We start from the raw sequence: 19,040 nt of genomic DNA, 5'->3' as shown, positions 1-19,040 counted from the left end.
GTTAGTTAACAGCTAGTTCAGTTAACAGGATCTTTTTCCATATGGATTCTTTCTGACTTGCTTATGAGGAACCAGTCTTACTGAAGGTTTTTCTTTTGGGTTAAATTTCTCTTCTTATTATGACCAATGGACAGTGGTGCATTCTTATTGAAACACTTTCTTTTTTTTTTTTTTTAGAGACAGAGGCTCACTTTGTCGCCCTTGGTAGAGTGCTGTGGCATCACAGCTCATAGCAACCTCCAGCTCTTGGGCTTAGGCAATTCTCTTGCCTCAGTTTTCCAAGTAGCTGGGACTACAGGCTCCTGCCACAATGTCCAGCAATTTTTTGTTGCAGTTTGGCCAGGGCCGGGTTTGAATCCACCACCCTCGGGATATGGGGCCAGTGCCCTACTCACTGAGCCACAGGTACCACCCTGAAACCCTTTCTTTAGCTATACTATCCTGGTATTTTCAGGATGGCAAAGATCAAATTCTTACTGAAACCTTTCCCCCATTGAATATCTCAGCCTCATACCTGGGTAGATTTCTTATAATCTTATAGTCTTATAATCTTATAATCTTATAGATGATAACAAAATAGCACTCAATCTACCGTTAAGTTGGCTGACATTTGGGGAGACACAAGACAAGTGAGAGTAGTAAACTAAGCAACATAGAATCTTAACCTGTATGCCCTGTTATTAAATGGGGGGGGGATTATGGGTCAGCAAGGATCGGGGGAGGCATAAGGATCAGAATGGGAAAAATCTGAATTAAGAAATTGAGGCCTCCAGACAGCAGCCAACAAAAAATTAAGGCCTCATGCTCACAGCCATGTAAGGAAGATTGGTGGCAGACCCTCTGGCCTCCATCAAGCCTTCAGATGACTGAAGCCCCAGGTGGCATCGTGATTGCAAGCTCACAGAAAACCCCGAGCTAAAACTACCCTAGATCATTTCTAAATCCCTGAGATCTAGAAACTGGGAGGTAATAAATGTTTGCCATTTGAACCATAAAATCTGGATCAATTTGTGACATAGTGCTAGATAACAGAGATACACATACACCCAACGTACATGCCATCTGCTGACATCTTTTATACCCTCTATTTGTTTATATTTGCAAAGAAGTGAACAGTAAAGGCAAAAGGTGAACTTTTTTTTTTTTTTTTGTAGAGACAGAGTCTCACTTTATGGCCCTCGGTAGAGTGCCGTGGCCTCACACAGCTCACAGCAACCTCCAACTCCTGGGCTTAAGCGATTCTCCTGCCTCAGCCTCCCGAGTAGCTGGGACTACAGGCACCCACCACAACGCCCGGCTATTTTTTTTTTGGTTGCAGTTCAGCCGAGGCCGGGTTTGAACCCGCCACCCTCAGTATATGGGGCCGGCGCCTTACCGACTGACCCACAGGCACCGCCCCAAAAGGTGAACTTCTAAGGTGTATGTATGTGTTTGTGTCTATATGTCTGTTTTAGGCTATCTTTTCTGTTCCATCATTTATCTGTCCTCCATCTAATTTTACACAGTATTTTATCTGCTAAATGGGAAAATAGACTACGTACCTCATAGGATTGTTGTTGGGATCAAATGAGTTAATCCATGTAATATGTTTAGAATAGTGTCTGGCACTTAATAGGCACTTAATAAATGTTACCTATTATTATTCCTTTAGAATGTGTTTTAATATCTAATAGAATGAGGCTCTCCTTATTAGTCTAATATAAATTTTTTAGAATTTATAATCAACATGTAATGTTACATATTTTATGGGGTATAATGTGATGTTTCAGTACATGTTGTATAATGATCAAATTGGGATAATTATTATATTTACAATTTAAACATTAATCATTTCTTTGTAGTGACAACATTCAAAATCTTTTCTTCTAGCTATCTTAAAATATACAATGCTTTATTACTTGCCAAAGTCACCCTACTGTGTACATTATTATCTTTCAAGTTAGACATTTTTGCTAGTTTATTCTTCTAGATAAATTTTAGAATAATTTTTTTCATATTTCAGAAAAAATCCTATTGAGATATTGATTAGGATTGTGTTTAAATACAGAAATGAATTTGAGAAAATATGGGAGGCTGAGGTGGATGGATTGCCTGAAGGCACAAGTTCGAGACCCACCTTAGCAAGAGCGAGACCCCATCTCTAAAAAAAAAAAAAAAAATTGCCAGATGATGTGACAGGTGCCTGTAGTCTCAGCTACTAGAGAGGCTATTTTTTTCTTTTTCCTTTTCAAGAGAATTACTTGAGCCCAAGAGTTTGAGGTTGCTGTGAGATATGACACCATGGCAATCTACAAAGGGCAACAAAGTGAGACTCTTATCTCCAAAAAAAAAAGAATTATTAAAGATAGATTAAAATGTACAAGTAGTTTCTAATTATTATTTTATTCATTTTTAATTTTATAACATTGCACCACAAAAACATGGCCTGCACAGTTTCTATCCTTTGGAATTGAGAGTTTCTTATTTAAAGGTAGTGGCGGTGGGGAATAAGATTCTTGTGTTGTTTAGGATGTTGGGTATCATTTAAAACCCTACGGAACTTAAGTTACATTATTCAATATTTTTTTACTTTTTAAAATTATTAATTTACTTATTTATTATAGATATGGGGTCTTGCTTATTTAATATAGAGATGGAATGTAGTGACACAATAATAGCTTTTTATAGCCTCAAACTCCTGGGCTCAAGTGAGCCTTTTGCCTCAGTCTCCTGAGTAGGTAGGACTAGAGGCATGTGCCGTCATGCCTGGCTTATTATTCAAATTTTTGTGCCCTTTATTTGTCAAAAGCTGAGACTGTCACAAAATTATATCTCAATTACTTTCATTTTTAATTTCTAATTATTTTTGTTTTATTTTGCATGTATGCTATCTTTTTCTTATGCTCTTCTTTTGCCTCTTCTATGTGTTCTATTTTACTTATTTTTTTCTTTTTCCTTTTTAAATCTTTTATAGTGTATAGCTTACGTTTTGTAATTTGAAAAGCTTTTATGTATCTGTAATTATTAATTTGTTTTTATTTGTTCTTAACTTTTCCCAAGAATCTTCTTTATTTAAAGGTTGAATCTTAATTCTGTTTTCTATTACATTTCTTTTAAATTCTTTACCCTTATCTTCAGCATTCACAGGGAACTTTTCAAATATATCCTCTACTTGACCTCTAAAAGGTCAATTTTGGGTTTTTTTGAGAGAGGCCCTCAAGCTGTTGCCCTGGGTAGAGTGCTGTGACATCACAGCTCACAGCAACCTCCAACTCCTGGGCTCAAGCGATTCTCCTGCCTCTGCCTCCCAAGTGGCTGGGATTACAGGCACCCGCCAGAATGCCCAGCTATTTTTTGGTTGCAGCTGTCATTGTTGTTTGGTGGGCTGGGCTGGATTTGAACCCGCCAGCTCAGGTGTATGTTGCTGGCACCTTAGCTGCTTGAGCCACAGGCGCCGAGTCTCAATTTTGGTTTTGATGTCTTAAACTAGTTACAGTTCTTATCATTGAAACTTTATTTATTATTTTATTTTTTATCATTGGAATTTTATTTTCTTTGCCATCTGTTCTTATCTCAGATGCTCACTTTTCATCTCAGAATATATCTTAGATTCTCTTTATTTTTATTTTAGCTGGGTCTTTCAGTAATTCCTACTTCTCCTTCACTCTGTTCAAAATGTTCTAATGTTTTTCTACTTTCTGTTTAAGTCTTACAAATCCCATGCTGTATTTTATTTTCTTGTTAGTGAAAATGTCTCTCAGTACATACTCCAGACATGGTATTTAGCAAGAGACAAGTCGATTGATTGTGTTTGGACTTCCCTCCTCCCTATGCCTCACCCTACCCCTGGGTTCTTAACTATTTTCGTGGGTACTGGCACAGTCCCTCTCTCATATTACAGGTAAAAGGTGGGTTGATGGGCATGACAGGCAGCCACTTAATATGGGCTGTTCAGCTGAAACAAAATTTCACCTTTTGCCTTTACTGTTTACTTCATTTGCAAATATGAACAAATGGAGGATATAGAAGATGTCAGCAGTCAGCATGTACTTCTTCCAATGTTTTTCCCATCTATGCACACACCTGTCAGGTTGTCATGTGTGAAAACTGCCTCTTAGGTTTCATTGGTACAATCTCCTGCCCTGCTTTGTTTCCTAAAATGCTCTTTTAGAAGGAACTGGTAGAACTAATTTCAAATGGAATTAGAAATAAAGATTCCATGGAAGACAGAAAAACCGATGGGTCTGATAGACAGTAGGGGTATGGCACTGACACATAGATTTTCTAATTAGGAAAGATAGTCTGAATGGCTGAGGTCAGGGTCTTCCAGCATCAGGTATTTTCTGATTCAGAAGGAAAGAAAGGAGCTGTAAATTCTCTTATTGGGATTCCAGTTTAGCTAAATTGACCTTATATTTACTGCAAACTTCACCATTCCTCTAGTAGTTTAACTCTAGTCATGGTTCTGCCTCTCCTAAGTTTGGTCCTTTTATTTCTTTTTTTCCTCCCAGAATATTAGGGAATACAGATGTTTGGTTTACATACTTTGTTTTCGTACAGATTGAATTAAAGTTATACATGTAAGTGTGCCCTTCACACAGATAGTGTGCACTGTGCCCAGTAGGTGTGAATTTACCCACCCCTCCCCCCACCTTGATTTTCATTGAGATTTATTTCCATATGAGCACTTAAATTGATTAATTAGTTCCAATTTGGTATTGAGTACATGTGTTTCTTTCTCCATACTTGTGATGTTTCACTTAGAAGAATGGTTTCCAGTTCCCTTCACATTGTCCAAAAAGATACTAGATCACCTTTTTATGGTTGAATAATACTCCATATTATGCATATGCCACATTTTATTAATCTACTCATGTATTGGTGGGTACTTGGGTTGTTTACACTTCTTTGTTATTGTGAATTTTGCTGCTATGAACAGTTGAGTGCGGGTGTCCTTTTTATAAAATGACCTTTTTCCCTTTGGATATATACCCAGCATGGGATTGCTGGATCAAATGATAGGTCTACTTTAAGTTCTTTGAGGTATCTCAATACAGTGTTCATAGAGGTTGCGGTAGTTTTCAGTCACACCAACAGTGTATACAGTTCCTTTCTGTCTGCATTCATACCAGTATCTCTTGTCTGGAGACTATTTAATATGAGCCATTCTCATTGAAGTTAGGTGATATCTCATTGTAGTTTTGATTTGCATTTCCCTAATGATTAGAGATGTTGAACATTTTTTCTTGAGTTTGTTGGCCATTAGTATATCTTCACTTAAAAAGTTTCTAATCATGTCTTTCATCCACTTTTTAATGTGGTTGTTTGGTTGTTTCTTGCTGATTTGCTTGAGTTCTTCATAGATTCTGGTTATCAGTCCTTTATCAGATGTATAGCATGTGAATATTTTCTCATTCTATCTGTGGGTTTTCTATTTGCTTTTTTGATTGTGTCCTTGGCTGTCCAGAAGCCATTTAATTTGATTAGATCCTATTTATTTTTATTGTTGTGGAGATTGCTTTTAGGGTCTTCTTCATGAATTCTTTGCGTAGGCCAATATCCATAAGAATTTCTCCAACATTTTCTTCTAGTATTCTAATAGTTTCCTGCCTTAGGTTTACTTCTTTTGTCCATTACAAGTTAATTTTCTGGTGAACGGTCCAGGTCCTGTTTTAGTTTTTTACATGGGACTATTCAGTTCTTTCTCTTACACAGGAGACGGTATCAGGTACTGCTTACCTTGATCACATTTTTACCAAAGAGAAAGAGACCTTTAAGAGCTATCTGTCTTATTAAAAATTATGCCACCTAATTAAATGAAACATTGAACAGAAATAGTATTTTTATTGATACTTCTTTCATTACATTAAAGGCTACATGATCAAATTTGGTTTTAAAATGTTGACAAAATACCAGTATATAGATTACCTTGATATTTTGGAAATATATTGGGTATAGTGCCTATTACTTTAATATTAGTCTGTATATTCATATATAAAATCACATGTGAAGCTTTTTCCACTCTTTCCTACAGAATTGGTGATGTAGGACTAAAACACTTTCTTGATGGTCCTGCAAGCATAAGTATAAGAGAACTAAATTTAAGTAACTGTGTGCAACTGACTGATTTCTCTGCTATGAAACTATCAGATCGGTATGATAAAATATTTTACGTCATATCATTAGTAATTGTATATTTGATAATAGAGATGAGATACCTAAAAGCAAAGACTTTAAAATATTTGGAGAACACTGGAGATGTCCAGCTGGTCCCATATTCAGTGAAAACAAATAAAAGATATCAAAATATAGATTGAACTGATCTTTTGATTATATATTATAAGATGTTTCTTGATTATATATAATAAGATGTTTCTTATTAATTTCACCCAAGAGAAAGTTTGAGATGGTGTCATGCATGAAGTAATGAATGAATGACTTCTCTGTAACTTTTCATGTTATCTTCATGCAAACCCTTACTCCAGCATTTCCCAAGGTTTTCTGGCTGGTTAATTTATTCCTGACTCCCCTCTTGTCAGAGGTCTTGTGTAATTCCTTTAGCAAACTTGTAAGGGATAAGTGAGGAACTTAACTTACACTTTTAGTGGCCATTTCTTTGTGATACTTATGTGATAGTTGTTTTGTATGCATGTGGTATGTTTTTTTCTTAGTATAAATGACAATATAAAACTAAATCACCAACAGAAAGTTTTATATGTGTATAATAATCTACTTCCATTTTACTGAACTTTGTAATGCCAAATTATTTTCTACTTTTAGGCTACTTTTATATTGTGAAAAGGAAAATTCTTTGTTCAATGCCATTTATTTTCGAAAGATAGTGGAAACTAAACTGACAATGTGATTGAAAGCTAAAATTAATTCATGCTATTTTATTTCAGCTGCTATAATTTAAACTACTTGAGTTTACGAAATTGTGAACATTTGACTGATGGAGGAATTGACTATATTGTAAACATCTTATCCTTGGTATCAGTAGATCTCTCTGGAACAAACATCTCTGATGAGGTAAAAAAAATATTCCAGACAGTTCAATGACTTTTATTACTTTCTGTAATATAGTCATTTTCCATTTTGCTTTTTTTTTAGAGACAGAGTCTTACTTTGTTGCCCTTGGTAGAGTGCTGTGGCGTCACAGCTCACAGCAATCTCCAGCTCTTGGGCTTAGGCGATTCTCTTGCCTCAGCCTCCCGAGGAGCTGGGACTACAGGCGCCCGCCACAATGCCTGGCTATTTTTTTGTTGCAGTTTGGCCGGGGCCGAGTTTGAACCTGCCACCCTCGGTATATGGGACCAGCGCCCTACTCACTGAGCCACAGGTGCTGCCCTCATTTTTCATTTTGTAAACAATGGAAAGAACAACAATTAGTTTTACCTCTTATATAATTAGATTATAAAAGCAGGTAAGTTTAGGATATTATTTCTAGAATAGTGGTAAGTTTATAAGCCATTAGTTTTTTTTCTTTGCTTAAAAAATAGCAAAACATAGGTCAGGTGAGGTGGCCCAGACCTGTAACCTAGGACTTGGGGAGGCTGAGGAAGGAGGATTGCTTGAGGCCAAGAGTTGAAGACCAGACTGAGCAAGAGTGATACCCCACTTCTACAAAAGATAGAAAAGTTAGCTGGGCATGGTGGCACAGTATTCCCAGGTACTTGACATGCTGAGGCAGGAGGATTGTTTGAGCCCAGGAGTTGGAGGTTGCAGGGCTCTATTATGATGTTACTTCACTCTAGCTCAGGTAATGGAGTGAGACCCTCCCTTAAAACAACAACAAAAACAACAACAAAACCCCACAGTATTTTGAGGAAAATCCTGACAAATCATAGTATTTCATATTTCATGATAATATAGAATTTGTTTCATTTTGGAAGTTTGGTCAATGCAGAAATAATGTGTTTTAGGTGGCTTAACTATATTTTTCTTGTGGATTTCACATTCTATAAGACTACTGAGTGCCTTGAGATCTAAGTCTTTGGTTCAAGACTGAAATCTAGAAATGGCCCATCAAATTTACAAAAGGACACATTTTACGAAACTCATTTCCCCCTGGCTGATGATGCTACTCACCAGAGTTGACAGTTAGGCCATGCTCATCTTACCAGTCTGGAGCTGCCCCATTTATTAATTAAAAGTAGGATAGACCCCAAGAGATCAGCCATGTTTCTCTAAGACTTTAATGGGCTATAGTTAATCTGTGCATTGGGAGGGATATAGAAAGACAACAGAGATCTTTTCCCCATCTGCTTACTAAATCCCTGGTCAAATAGTATCTGTCTGTGAAAGCCTTCTCCAGCCCAAGTGCCTCCTTTATCATAAGCTGTTTCTCTGTTTCTCATTACATTAAAGACATCTGTGTTATGTGTCCATTCTTCCCCAACGTTCAGTGGGCTCTTTTACGTGAAGGGTTGTATCTGTTCATTGACCCACTTTTCTTTCTTTATTATTTTCTATGAATGATTTTGGATTCAGCCTCTAGTCTGCTAGATTATCTCCTCCTCCTTCCCATGTCATCCAAGTGTGATGTGAGAGTGGAGTAGCAAACAAATACATGTAGACAACTCACTTTGGTAGAGTCAGTGTCTGTCTTCTCACTGTCATTTTCTGTCCAAGCTGTAATTCAGTGAGATTTGTGAGGGCCCATTGGTCTTTGATCCCTGATGTGTCTTCTTTCCCTTCACATCTTCAGGCTCCCTTGTCATGTCTGCCTTTGGTCATGGTAGGGCATGGCAATCCTGTGACGTTATCTTAAGTCCATAGTCTGAGACAGCCCCTATAGACATGGATGTATTTGCCCACAAAACCATGCCTTACTCTCCCCTTGCTCTGCTAGAGTGGCTAACCCGAGTCAGCTGGATTCCAAGTTCGGTTTGGTACTTTTGAGGCATTTGTGAGTGATTAAAGGGTTAGTAGAAGGGAGAGGCCAACATTTTCCTTTACCTTTATTTGCATCATCTCAGCTCACTTTCCTTCTGCTCCCTTGAACAGGACTGCTATGGTCCCTGGTTTCCTGGGTAACCATGGCCCCTGGGCTTTAATAATACTATCTCTTCCTATAGTCCTTCCAGCACAGGGCCAGTAGTGGTTTCCTACTGCTGCTAATTTCTAGATTTTGTCAGTTTCTCTACCACCTAGGTAGCTAATTCCCTGCTAAAATGAAATATCTTCAGTTTCAAATACACACATTTGTTTCTGTTTTGCTCAATGGATCTTAACTGACCCAGTGATGGGAAAACTCTGATGTCTTCTTGCTTTTATTCAGTCCTACCAAGGAAAGATAGAATGGGTGCCTGGTTACTCTTAGATTCCCAAACCTATACAGAGGTGCTGATTCTCTCCCCATCTGGATTGACCCTAGGAAGGTCTATGTGGGGAAATCCCTGGAATCTCATCCTTTGCTTCCCTTGGGGTTTTCTTCCCCTCCTCTTTCTCCTCTCCTCCTTCAGTCTTCCTTTCCTGTCTTCTTTCACCCTTTCTCCTCTCCTCTTTCCTTATATTTTTAATCTAATCTAAGGGTGTAAAAAAATGTTCCAGCTGATTATATGGCTTTTTTGTTTTTTAGACAGAGTCTCAAGCTATCACCCCTGGATAGAGTGCCATAGCATCATAGCTCACAGCAACCTCAAACTCTTGAGTTTAAGCGATTCTCTAACCTCATCTTCCCAAGTAGCTGGGACTATTGGCGCCTGCCACAGCGCCCGGCTATTTTTTTGTTGTTGCAGTTGTCATTGTTGTTTTAGCAGACTCGGGCTGGGTTCGAACCCGCCAGCCTTGGTGTATGTGGCCAGCGCCCTACCCACTGAGCTATGGGCACTGCCATGATTACATGGTTTTTGAAAATGTTATGCCCCAAGTCTTTTAGGGCTTGGGCTTTTGAAGCTTGAAGGCTCAGGATTTTTTTCTCCTGTGTTCTTTGTAACACTGTTTCCCAGACATGTATGAGTAAAATGACCAGCTGTTGTCTGAAGAATCATAGCATGACAATAAGTAGAAGATCAAAGCATATTATAAAACACATCAAAATATAATTCTAACACAGCATTTAGCACAAGCTTGAAGTGCCTGGAGTGAAAGCTAAACGCCCTAACTTAGAGTTTAGCACTGGGGGATAATTCAGATTTTATTTTCAAAGACCATGTATTATTTAGATAAATAAATAATACAAGTTAAAAACTTAGGAATATAGCCTCAAGTTCCATTCTCTGTTTTTATTTTCTTCTGAAGAATATATGTAATTTGAGAGAATTGTAAGTGGACATCTATGGAGAAGAAAGCCAGATGATTAAAAAATAAGTCTTCTGAAAGTTGTCGATTTCTTCCTCCAGTAAAACTCTGTCAAAAAGGCAAATGATTGGCAATGTCAGTGCTGCCACAGCTGTGGAAGCTAACCTCAGACAGTCAAATTAAAATGAGTCACCCTGGATGTCAATATGGGTAGCTAAACAGCAGCCTAGATTGTAGGTCTGACGAAGTGCAAATTTGACTACAGACTTAATATTTGGCTTTTATACTCTGGAATGCTACAGATATTTACCAAAGATCAAATGTAATCAGTTGTGCCTTTTAGGGGAACATTTTTTCCATGTTTTCTAATAATCATATTCATTCTCAGTTCTTCTCTATAATAAGTTTTCCACTAGATTCCACATAATTTTCCACTAGAATTCCACATAATTCACTTAGGTAACAAGTATTTATGTTACTACATTGTGCTTAGTGCTAGGAACGCCAGAATGAACAAAACAGACATGGCCCCTCCTCCTAGAACTTACATTTTAGTGGGAAGACAGGCATAGGGCAGGTGGTTGCAAAATATGATGAGTGTGGGAGACAAGAGAAGGAAAATCTAACCTGATTCAGAGATTCAAGGAAGACCTCTTTTTCCCAGAGAAGGAGAATGGGTATTCTGTGAGCCAAAGAAACAGCCGCAGAAAAGCATAAAGGTTTAAAAGTGTGGTGACATCAAGAAATCCACAATTTGGGTATAGCTTGATGGTAAAGAGAGTGGCAAGAGATGTTTGAGAGTAGCCTGGTAAGTGGGGGTTCAGAAGCCATGTTAAGGAATCTGGTTTCTGCACTTTTGGCCGTGGAAGGACATTCAATATTGTCACTCGGAACATTAACATGGTAGGATTTACATTCCAACAAGATCATCCTATCTGCTCTACACACATGGGAATAATAGAGGCATAGTGACTGATTATAAAGCAGTCATTCAGGTGAAAAGTTATGAAAGTCTATATTAGAGCTAGAGCCAGGGAGATAGCAGTAGGCACGAGGCAAAGTCAGTGTATTTGAGAGACACTGAGGATGAAGAATCAACAGGAGATAAACTGAGTGTGGGAGTAAGGAAGAGAGAGAGAGGGAATCAAGGAAGACACCAGACTGTTGGCCTGAGCATTAAAGGGTGGTAACCATTTCTGAGCTGTGTGTCCCTTATATAGTTGGGGAGCACATCAGTACAGGCTGGGAAGATGGGTGTGTTTAGCTTGAGTCACTGCAGGATAACTTTATACAGATGTAGACAAGCTCAGCAAATAAGCACAAAAATAATTGAAATTTACTTCTCAGAGATAGAAGACCTCTTTGGGGCTTTGGAGGGTGAAGGCATGTTGCATTCTGAAAATCATGGAAACTCATGAGGGAGTTAATCAGCATAGGCAAAAATCTAGACATTTAGAAATCAAGAAACATATTTAATTGGTAGAGCTAACTTAAATGGGGGAAGCAAAAAGAAAAACACGGTTATTAAAATTTATCTATACATTTTTTGAGACAAAGTCTTGCTCTGTCACCCCGAGTAGAGTGCAGTGGTGTTATCGTAGCTCACAGCAACCTCCAGCTCCTGGGCTCAAGCAATCTTCTTGCCTCAGCCTCCCAAGTAGCTGGGACTACAGGCGTGTACCACCATGACTAGCTAATTTTTCTCTTTTTAGTCAAGACAGGATCTTGCTCTTGCTCAGGCTGGTCTCAAACTCCTGAGCTCAAGCAGTCCTCCCTTGGCCTCAGAGTGCTGAGATTGCAGGCATGACCCACTGTGAGCCAAAATTTGTATTTCTTATAATAATTTTATTGTCCTTAGTCATTCTTTTTGTGTAAAATAGTGAATAATTTTTATATCATCCATGGATAAAAGTTGTTTAGGAGGTTATCTACTAAGTATATAATTAGAGAAAGAGGAAATACAAGTTGATCTGCCTCTTTTAACATAAAGAGAATAGAGTTTGTGAGGGAAACAGCTTATTCATGTGAGGTAAGGTATCTTTTTTTGTGAGACCAGAGTCTCACTCTGTCACACTGACTAGAGTGCCATGGTGTCATAGCTTCCAGCAACTTCAAACTCTTAGGCTCAGGAGATCCTCTTGCTTTAGCCTGCTGAGTAGCTTGGAACTACAAGCGCCTGCCACAATACCTAACTAATTTTTCTATTTTTAGTAGAGACAGAGTCTTACTCTTGCTCAGGCTGATCTCAAACTCCTGAGGTCAAATAATCTACCTGTCTCAGCCTCCCAGAGTGGTAGGATTACAGGTGTGAGCCACAGTGCCCAGCGACTTACGGTATCTTTAGAAATCTTTAATTTTCTACAGTTTTTTAAAATGTCTAACTAAATGGGATGTTACTCATTTCCTTCTTACCCCAGAGGACAATTTGAATATGAGGTTATATCTCCAGGTATATAGGGAAAGGAATTCTGCTATGTAAGAGCATTATCATTTACTAAAGACCACAGGATCTACTGTGGGGGCAGTTCAGTCTGTTGCTTAAGCTGCCTTAGTCATTGCCATATTTGTTATTTTAAGGAAAAATGAGTCAGAGCAATGTTCCAGACGATGTACTTAGCCAGTGCTTTAAGTAGACTCTTTCATTTGACAGATTTTCAAAATCTTTCACTATGAGTACTAGATCTTGAGTGCCTGTTTATGTAGGCAATCTCCTGGAGAACCTGCACCAGAATGTGAGATCCAAGAAGACTGAGACTTTGGTTTGTTCACTGCCGTTTTCCCAGAACCCTGGGAAATAGTAAGCACTTGATACTCATTGAATGAAAGAAACGAAGTCTGGGCTCTGGGATTACTAATAAGACCTATTTTCTGCAGCCCAATTTGCAAGAGCCAATGCAGGTAATTTAAATACGATATGGCGTTTAGCTATGTGGTGTAGTGATGGAAGTAAGCAGAGGAAAGATTCTTAATGCCTAACACAGAAACGTGCAAATATATGTGTGTTCAAGGAATTCAGTGTAGCTTAGCCTTGCTAGAATATACTATAAAAAAGAGATGTCACTGAAGGAAATTTATGCTATGCCAGGGACATTGGACTTGAGCCAATGGACAGTGAAACAATGCCTAGCAGGGGAGTCATAGTCATGGTCAGCCTCTAATTTTAGATAGATTATGTGGGTTGTTCTCTGATGAATAGATTATAAGGGAAAAGGACAGAGGCAGGAGAAAAGTAGGAGGTATTTTAGCAATTAAAGGAACAGATGAAGAGTTCTCAAACTGGATCAGGGTCTAGAATTAGTGAGAAAAGGATATGTTTAAGAATATTTCAGTAGGTAAAACTGAAAGAATTTGGAAGTTGATTAGTTGTAGAAAAACAAGGACGTGAGAGTGGGGTGAGAGGATAAGAATAATTCTAAAAAATATGGTTTCAGTGGATGGAGGTCCTACCTCAAAAAAGGTAATGTGAGAAAAATAACAGGTTTCAAGGGAAAGGTGATTGGACTGAGTTATAATCTGTGGGATATTCAGGCCACAGGATTGAGAGAGAGAGATAGTGACTGGGGCTGTAGGTGGGGTAGTCACTAGCATGGAGGTATGAATGTGGCCAAGATCCTTAGTGACAGGTGGAGAGGGACGAGAGAAATGTTCCCAGAAAGAACACAGCAGAACATCAGTAGAGGAAGAAGGAGGTGAACCCATGGAGTAAACTAAAGAAAGAAGGTTAAAAAGTTTGTAAGAAAACCAGGTGAGTGTAGTCAAGTGTGGAATGTATTAGGAATAACCAGCGGTATCTAATTGAATCAGAGAAAGACCAAAATTTGAAAGAACATTTACCATTGATTGAATAGATTCTGTCTATCCCTCCAGTATCATCTCATGCCCTGTCTCTAGTCATTCCCGTTCCTCCAGCACCACTGATTTGTTTTAGTTCCTCAAATAAGCCATATCTTTTCCTACCTCAGCACCTTTGCATATGTATGTCTCCTGCTTGGGATTATTCCTCCTTTGGTTCTTCTTCTTCTTTTTTTATGACTTCATTTGATGTATCTGGCAATCACCAGTTAGTTCTTATCCTCAATGACTGACTGTAGATTTTTGAAAGTGGTAACAGGTACATAAGTAACCAAAGAATAGAGCTTGTTGGGTGAATCTTCATCTTCATTACATTTTCTGGATAATTGCATATGGATATGATATGGGACATTCATTATGCTGTTGGCCCAGACAGTTTTGTTGAGCCTGGTATCAAGGCACACATCAAGAGTCCCCATCTCTTTCATGGCAAATTTCCTGATCTGTTCAAGTGCCCGAGGGGCACACTTCTTGAAGCCCACTCTATGGATGATATATTCTTGGGTTACCACCTTGTTGATGGCAGAATGGCCCTTCTTTCACCCCCCTTCTTTTGTGGGAGCCATTGTACCGGCCCAAGTGGGAAAGGAAGAGCCTCCTTCCATTCTTCATGTGCCTGGGTAGGCAGATGCTGAGCAAGTAATCACTGATAGCAATGAGAATAGTTGAAGCATCTTGACGTGAGCTAACAGGGCCTTTTCATATTTTTGACCTTTTTTTCTATTATAGATATTAGTCATAATGTTTATAACTATTGGAAAATCATGCTTCTCAATTTAGATCATTTCAAGACAGTATCAATGAGTTTATACTATTGATTCACTCTTTTTTCAAGAAAATATGAGTCACAGTAACATTAATATCTTAGAAATTTTTTAAATAAGTGTCAGTTAGTTCCTAATCTCATTACTGCCACATTACAGCATAGTTCCCTAAACGAGTGTTACCTACTTAGATCATTTGACAGTAATAATGGCTTTTAAATTATTAGTAGTACATAAATTGTTTTCAAGTTGAATAGCAAAATAAATAAATAAATTCTAATTGAATATTGGCATTTTCTTTCCATGTTAATTTTATGTGTGAAATTATAGTCCTCCAAAATATTTATGAACAGTATACTAGAAAGAATGAAGCCAATGTGAGATCTTTAACAATCATTGGTATAGTCTACCTCTTATAACTGTCCCCACCCCTCCCCACTATCCCCACAGCCACTTAGTTCAAGCACATTTTCCTTAGTAACCTCTATTACAGTGTTACCTTCCAGCCTGCAAATCCAAGTTTATTCATAAAAATAGACACATAGAACAATGGAACAGAATAGAGAACACAGAAATAAACCCACATATTTTTTTTTTTTTTTTTTTTGTAGAGACAGAGTCTCACTGTACCGCCCTCGGGTAGAGTGCCGTGGCATCACACGGCTCACAGCAACCTCTTAACTCTTGGGCTTACGCGATTCTCTTGCCTCAGCCTCCGGAGCAGCTGGGACTACAGGCGCCCGCCACAACGCCCGGCTATTTTTTGGTTGCAGTTTGGCCGGGTTTGGGTTTGAACCCGCCACCCTCGGCATATGGGGCTGGCGCCCTACTCACTGAGCCACAGGCGCCGCCCAAACCCACATATTTATAGCTAGCTGATTTTTGACAAAGGTGCCAAGAGCACACTCTCTTCAATAAATGCTGCAGGAAAACATGGATATCCACAGCAGAAGAGTAAAACTAGATCCTTATCTCTTACCATATAAAAAAGTCAACTCAAAATGAATTAAAGGCTTAAATGTAAGATATAAAAATGTGAAGCTTCTAGATGTTGGTCTGGGCAAGGAGTTTTTGGATAGGACCAGGTAAAAAGACCCCTCAAAATAGATAAATGTTATATCAATCTAAGAAAGCTTCTGTATTGCAAAGAAAACAATCAGTGGAGCAAAGTGACAACCTACAGAATGGGGGGAAATATTTACACACTGTGCATGTGACAGGGGGGTAATAGCAATAATATCTGGAATGCATGAGGAACTCAAACAACTCAGTAGCAGAAAAACAAATAATGTGATTTTTAAAATGGGCAAAAGACCTGAATAGACATTTCTCAAAAGAACACACGCAAATGGCCAACAGGTATATGGAAAAATGCTCAGCTAAACATAACAAAAAAAAAAAAAAAAGAGAGAGAGAGAAAAGAAAATATGCTCAGCTAATCATCAGGGAAATGTAAATCAAAAACACGATGAGAAAAACAAAACAAAACAAAACAAAACAAAACAAAACAAAAGCACAATGAGTTATCATCTCACTGCAGTTAGAAAGGTTATTATAAAAAAGACAAAAAAATACATGATGGTAGGAATGTGGGAAAAGGAGAAGTTTTATATCCTGTTACTGGGAATGAAAATTAGTATACCCATTATGGAAAATGATATGGAGGTTCCTCAGAAAATTAATGGTAGAAGTACCATATGGTTCAACAATCCTACTACTGGATGTATATACAAGCCTGTGGCTCAGTTGGTAAGGTGCTGGCCCCATATACCAAGGGTGGCGGGTTCAAACCCGGCCCTGGCCAAACTGCAACCAAAAAATAGCTGGGCGTTGTGGCGGGCGCCTGTAGTCCCAGCTACTCGGGAGGCTGAGGTAAGAGAATCGCTTAAGCCCAGGAGTTGGAGGTTGCTGTGAGCTGTGTGATGCCATGGCACTCTACCGAGGGCGATAAAGTGAGACTCTGTCTCTACAAAAAAAAAAAAACAAAGGAAGTAAATCAGTATGTCAAAGAGATATCTGCATTCTCATGTTCATTGCAGCACTGGTCACAGCAGCCACGATAGGTAATCAACTTTAAGTGTTCACCAATGGATGAATGGATTTAAAAAAAGTCATATATATTCACAATGGAATACTATTTAGGCCTAAAAAACAGTGAACTTTTGTCATTTGTAACATAAATGAGTCTAGAGGACATTGTATTAGAAGAATGGCTAACAAACATGAAAAAATGCCAACGTCCCTACTCCTCAGAGAAATGCAAATCAAAATCATCTTGAGATATCACCTAACCCCAGTGAGAATGGCCCACATCACACAGTCTCAGAGCCGCAGATGCTGGTGTGGATGTGGAGAGAGAGGAACACTTTTACACTGCTGGTGAGACTGCAAAATAATACAACATTTTTGGAAGGAAGTATGGAGAATCCTCAAAGAACTCAAATTAGACCTCCATTTGATCCTGCAATCCTATTAGTGGGCATATACCCAGAAGAAAAAAAATCTTTTTATCATAAGGCATATGATAGTCTAGGCATTTGCCCTAGACTGTTTGTTGCAGCTTAATTTACAATTACCGAAATGTAGAAACAACCTAAATGCCTACCAATCCAGGAATGTATTAACAAGCTGTGTATGTGTATATCATGGAATACTATTCAGCCATTAAAAAAGATGGAGGCTTAACATTTTTTGTATTAACCTGGATTGAGGTGAACACATTCTTCTTAGTAAAGCACCATAAGAATGGAGAAGCAAGAATCCAATGTATTCAATTCTAATATGAAGGCACTAAGATGACCTAATATGTGGTGGGAGGTAGGGGAATGAGGGATTAGAGAGAGAGAGGGGGATGGGGGTCATGGTGTGTCCCACCTCTTGGGAGTGGGACACAATTATAAGAGGGAATTTACCTAATAAATGGAATGAGTGCAGCCTAATTCTTGGGATTCAATGAATCCCAAACAATAAAAATAAATAAATAAATAAATTTATATATATCCACAATGGAATACTATTTAGCCATTAAATAGTATTAAATACTATTATATACTATTAAATACTATTTAACTCTAAAAAACGGTGAACTTTTGTTATTTGTAACAACATAGATGAGCCTAGGGGACATTGTATTAGGTGGAATAAGCTAAGCACAGAAAGACAAATACTGCATGATTGCTCTCATATGTAAAATCTAAAAACATGAATCCATAGAAATAGAGTAGAATAGTGGTCACAAGAGTCTAGGGAGGGGACCAGGGAGTAGGAAGATGGGGAGAGGTTGATCATTAGGTGCAAAATTATGGTTAGATAGATGAAATAAGTTCTCGTGTTCTATTGCATAGTAGGATGACTATAGTTAACAGTAATGTCTTGCATATTTCAATACAGAGGATTTTGAATGCTCTCACTGCAAAGAAATAATAAATGCTTGCAGTGAGCAATACACCTATCCCGATTTGATCATTATATGATGTATACATGTATTGATAGCTCACACTGTATCTCATATGTACAGTTATTTCCTTGCTCAGAGTCCTTAGGGTTCCATATAGCTCACAGGATGGCATAGAGTATCATGGGCTCTCCCTGGGGTGACCCTTGCTCACCTCTGTGGCCTCACTTCTGGCTTTCTTCCACATTTCATCTTAGCTCCAGAGATACAGCACTCACTCTCCTTTAGTTCCTAAACGTGTTTTGTTCTTGCTTCTCCATCACTGCAAGTCATTCCCTCTGCCTGAAACATCCTCTTTGTTGCTTGTCTACCTGGCAAATTGTAGCTGTGGGAAGCTTTCCTGGAATTTCTGAGCAAGCTTAGGATCTCCTTCTCCATGTTTCCACCATGCTTTCTATATGCCTCCATGAAAGCCATCAGCTCATAATTTAATACTTGTTCTAGGCCTGCCTCCCATCAGCCCTGTAAGCTTCTGAGGGCAGAGTCTAGAGCATCCTGTCCTTGGGCTACCTAGCACGATGCCTGGCTCATAGGAAGCACACGAGACGTCTGCCAGTGAGTGAAATGAATGGAACTGGACCATTTCCTTCCTCTCTCTCTCTCTTTTTTTTTTTGCAGTTTTTGGCCAGGGCCAGGTTTGAACCCACCACCTCTGGTATATGGGGCTGGTGCCCTACTCCTTTGAGCCACAGGCACCACCCCATTTCCTTCCTCTCAACCAAACACTTAAGGCTTCCTTCATAGATTCT

The 19,040-nt window shown here is 38.6% G+C and overlaps 1 protein-coding gene across 1 annotated transcript in view; it reads left to right on the top strand.

Annotated features, from left to right (window-relative positions):
* FBXL13 (F-box and leucine rich repeat protein 13) overlaps positions 1 to 19,040 on the top strand; it is a 266,364-nt gene that overhangs the window by 188,481 nt on the left and 58,843 nt on the right. Inside the window, exons 16-17 of the mRNA XM_053608560.1 lie at positions 6,014 to 6,133; positions 6,882 to 7,008. Coding sequence (XP_053464535.1) covers positions 6,014 to 6,133; positions 6,882 to 7,008 — 247 coding nt within the window. The remainder of the gene's footprint in view (positions 1 to 6,013; positions 6,134 to 6,881; positions 7,009 to 19,040) is intronic.

This window comes from Nycticebus coucang, chromosome 11 (genome assembly GCF_027406575.1).
Source record: "Nycticebus coucang isolate mNycCou1 chromosome 11, mNycCou1.pri, whole genome shotgun sequence".
Taxonomy (NCBI): Eukaryota; Metazoa; Chordata; class Mammalia; order Primates; family Lorisidae; genus Nycticebus; species Nycticebus coucang.
Note: the sequence above shows the minus strand (reverse complement) of the source record. Positions and strands in the feature narration are given on the sequence as shown.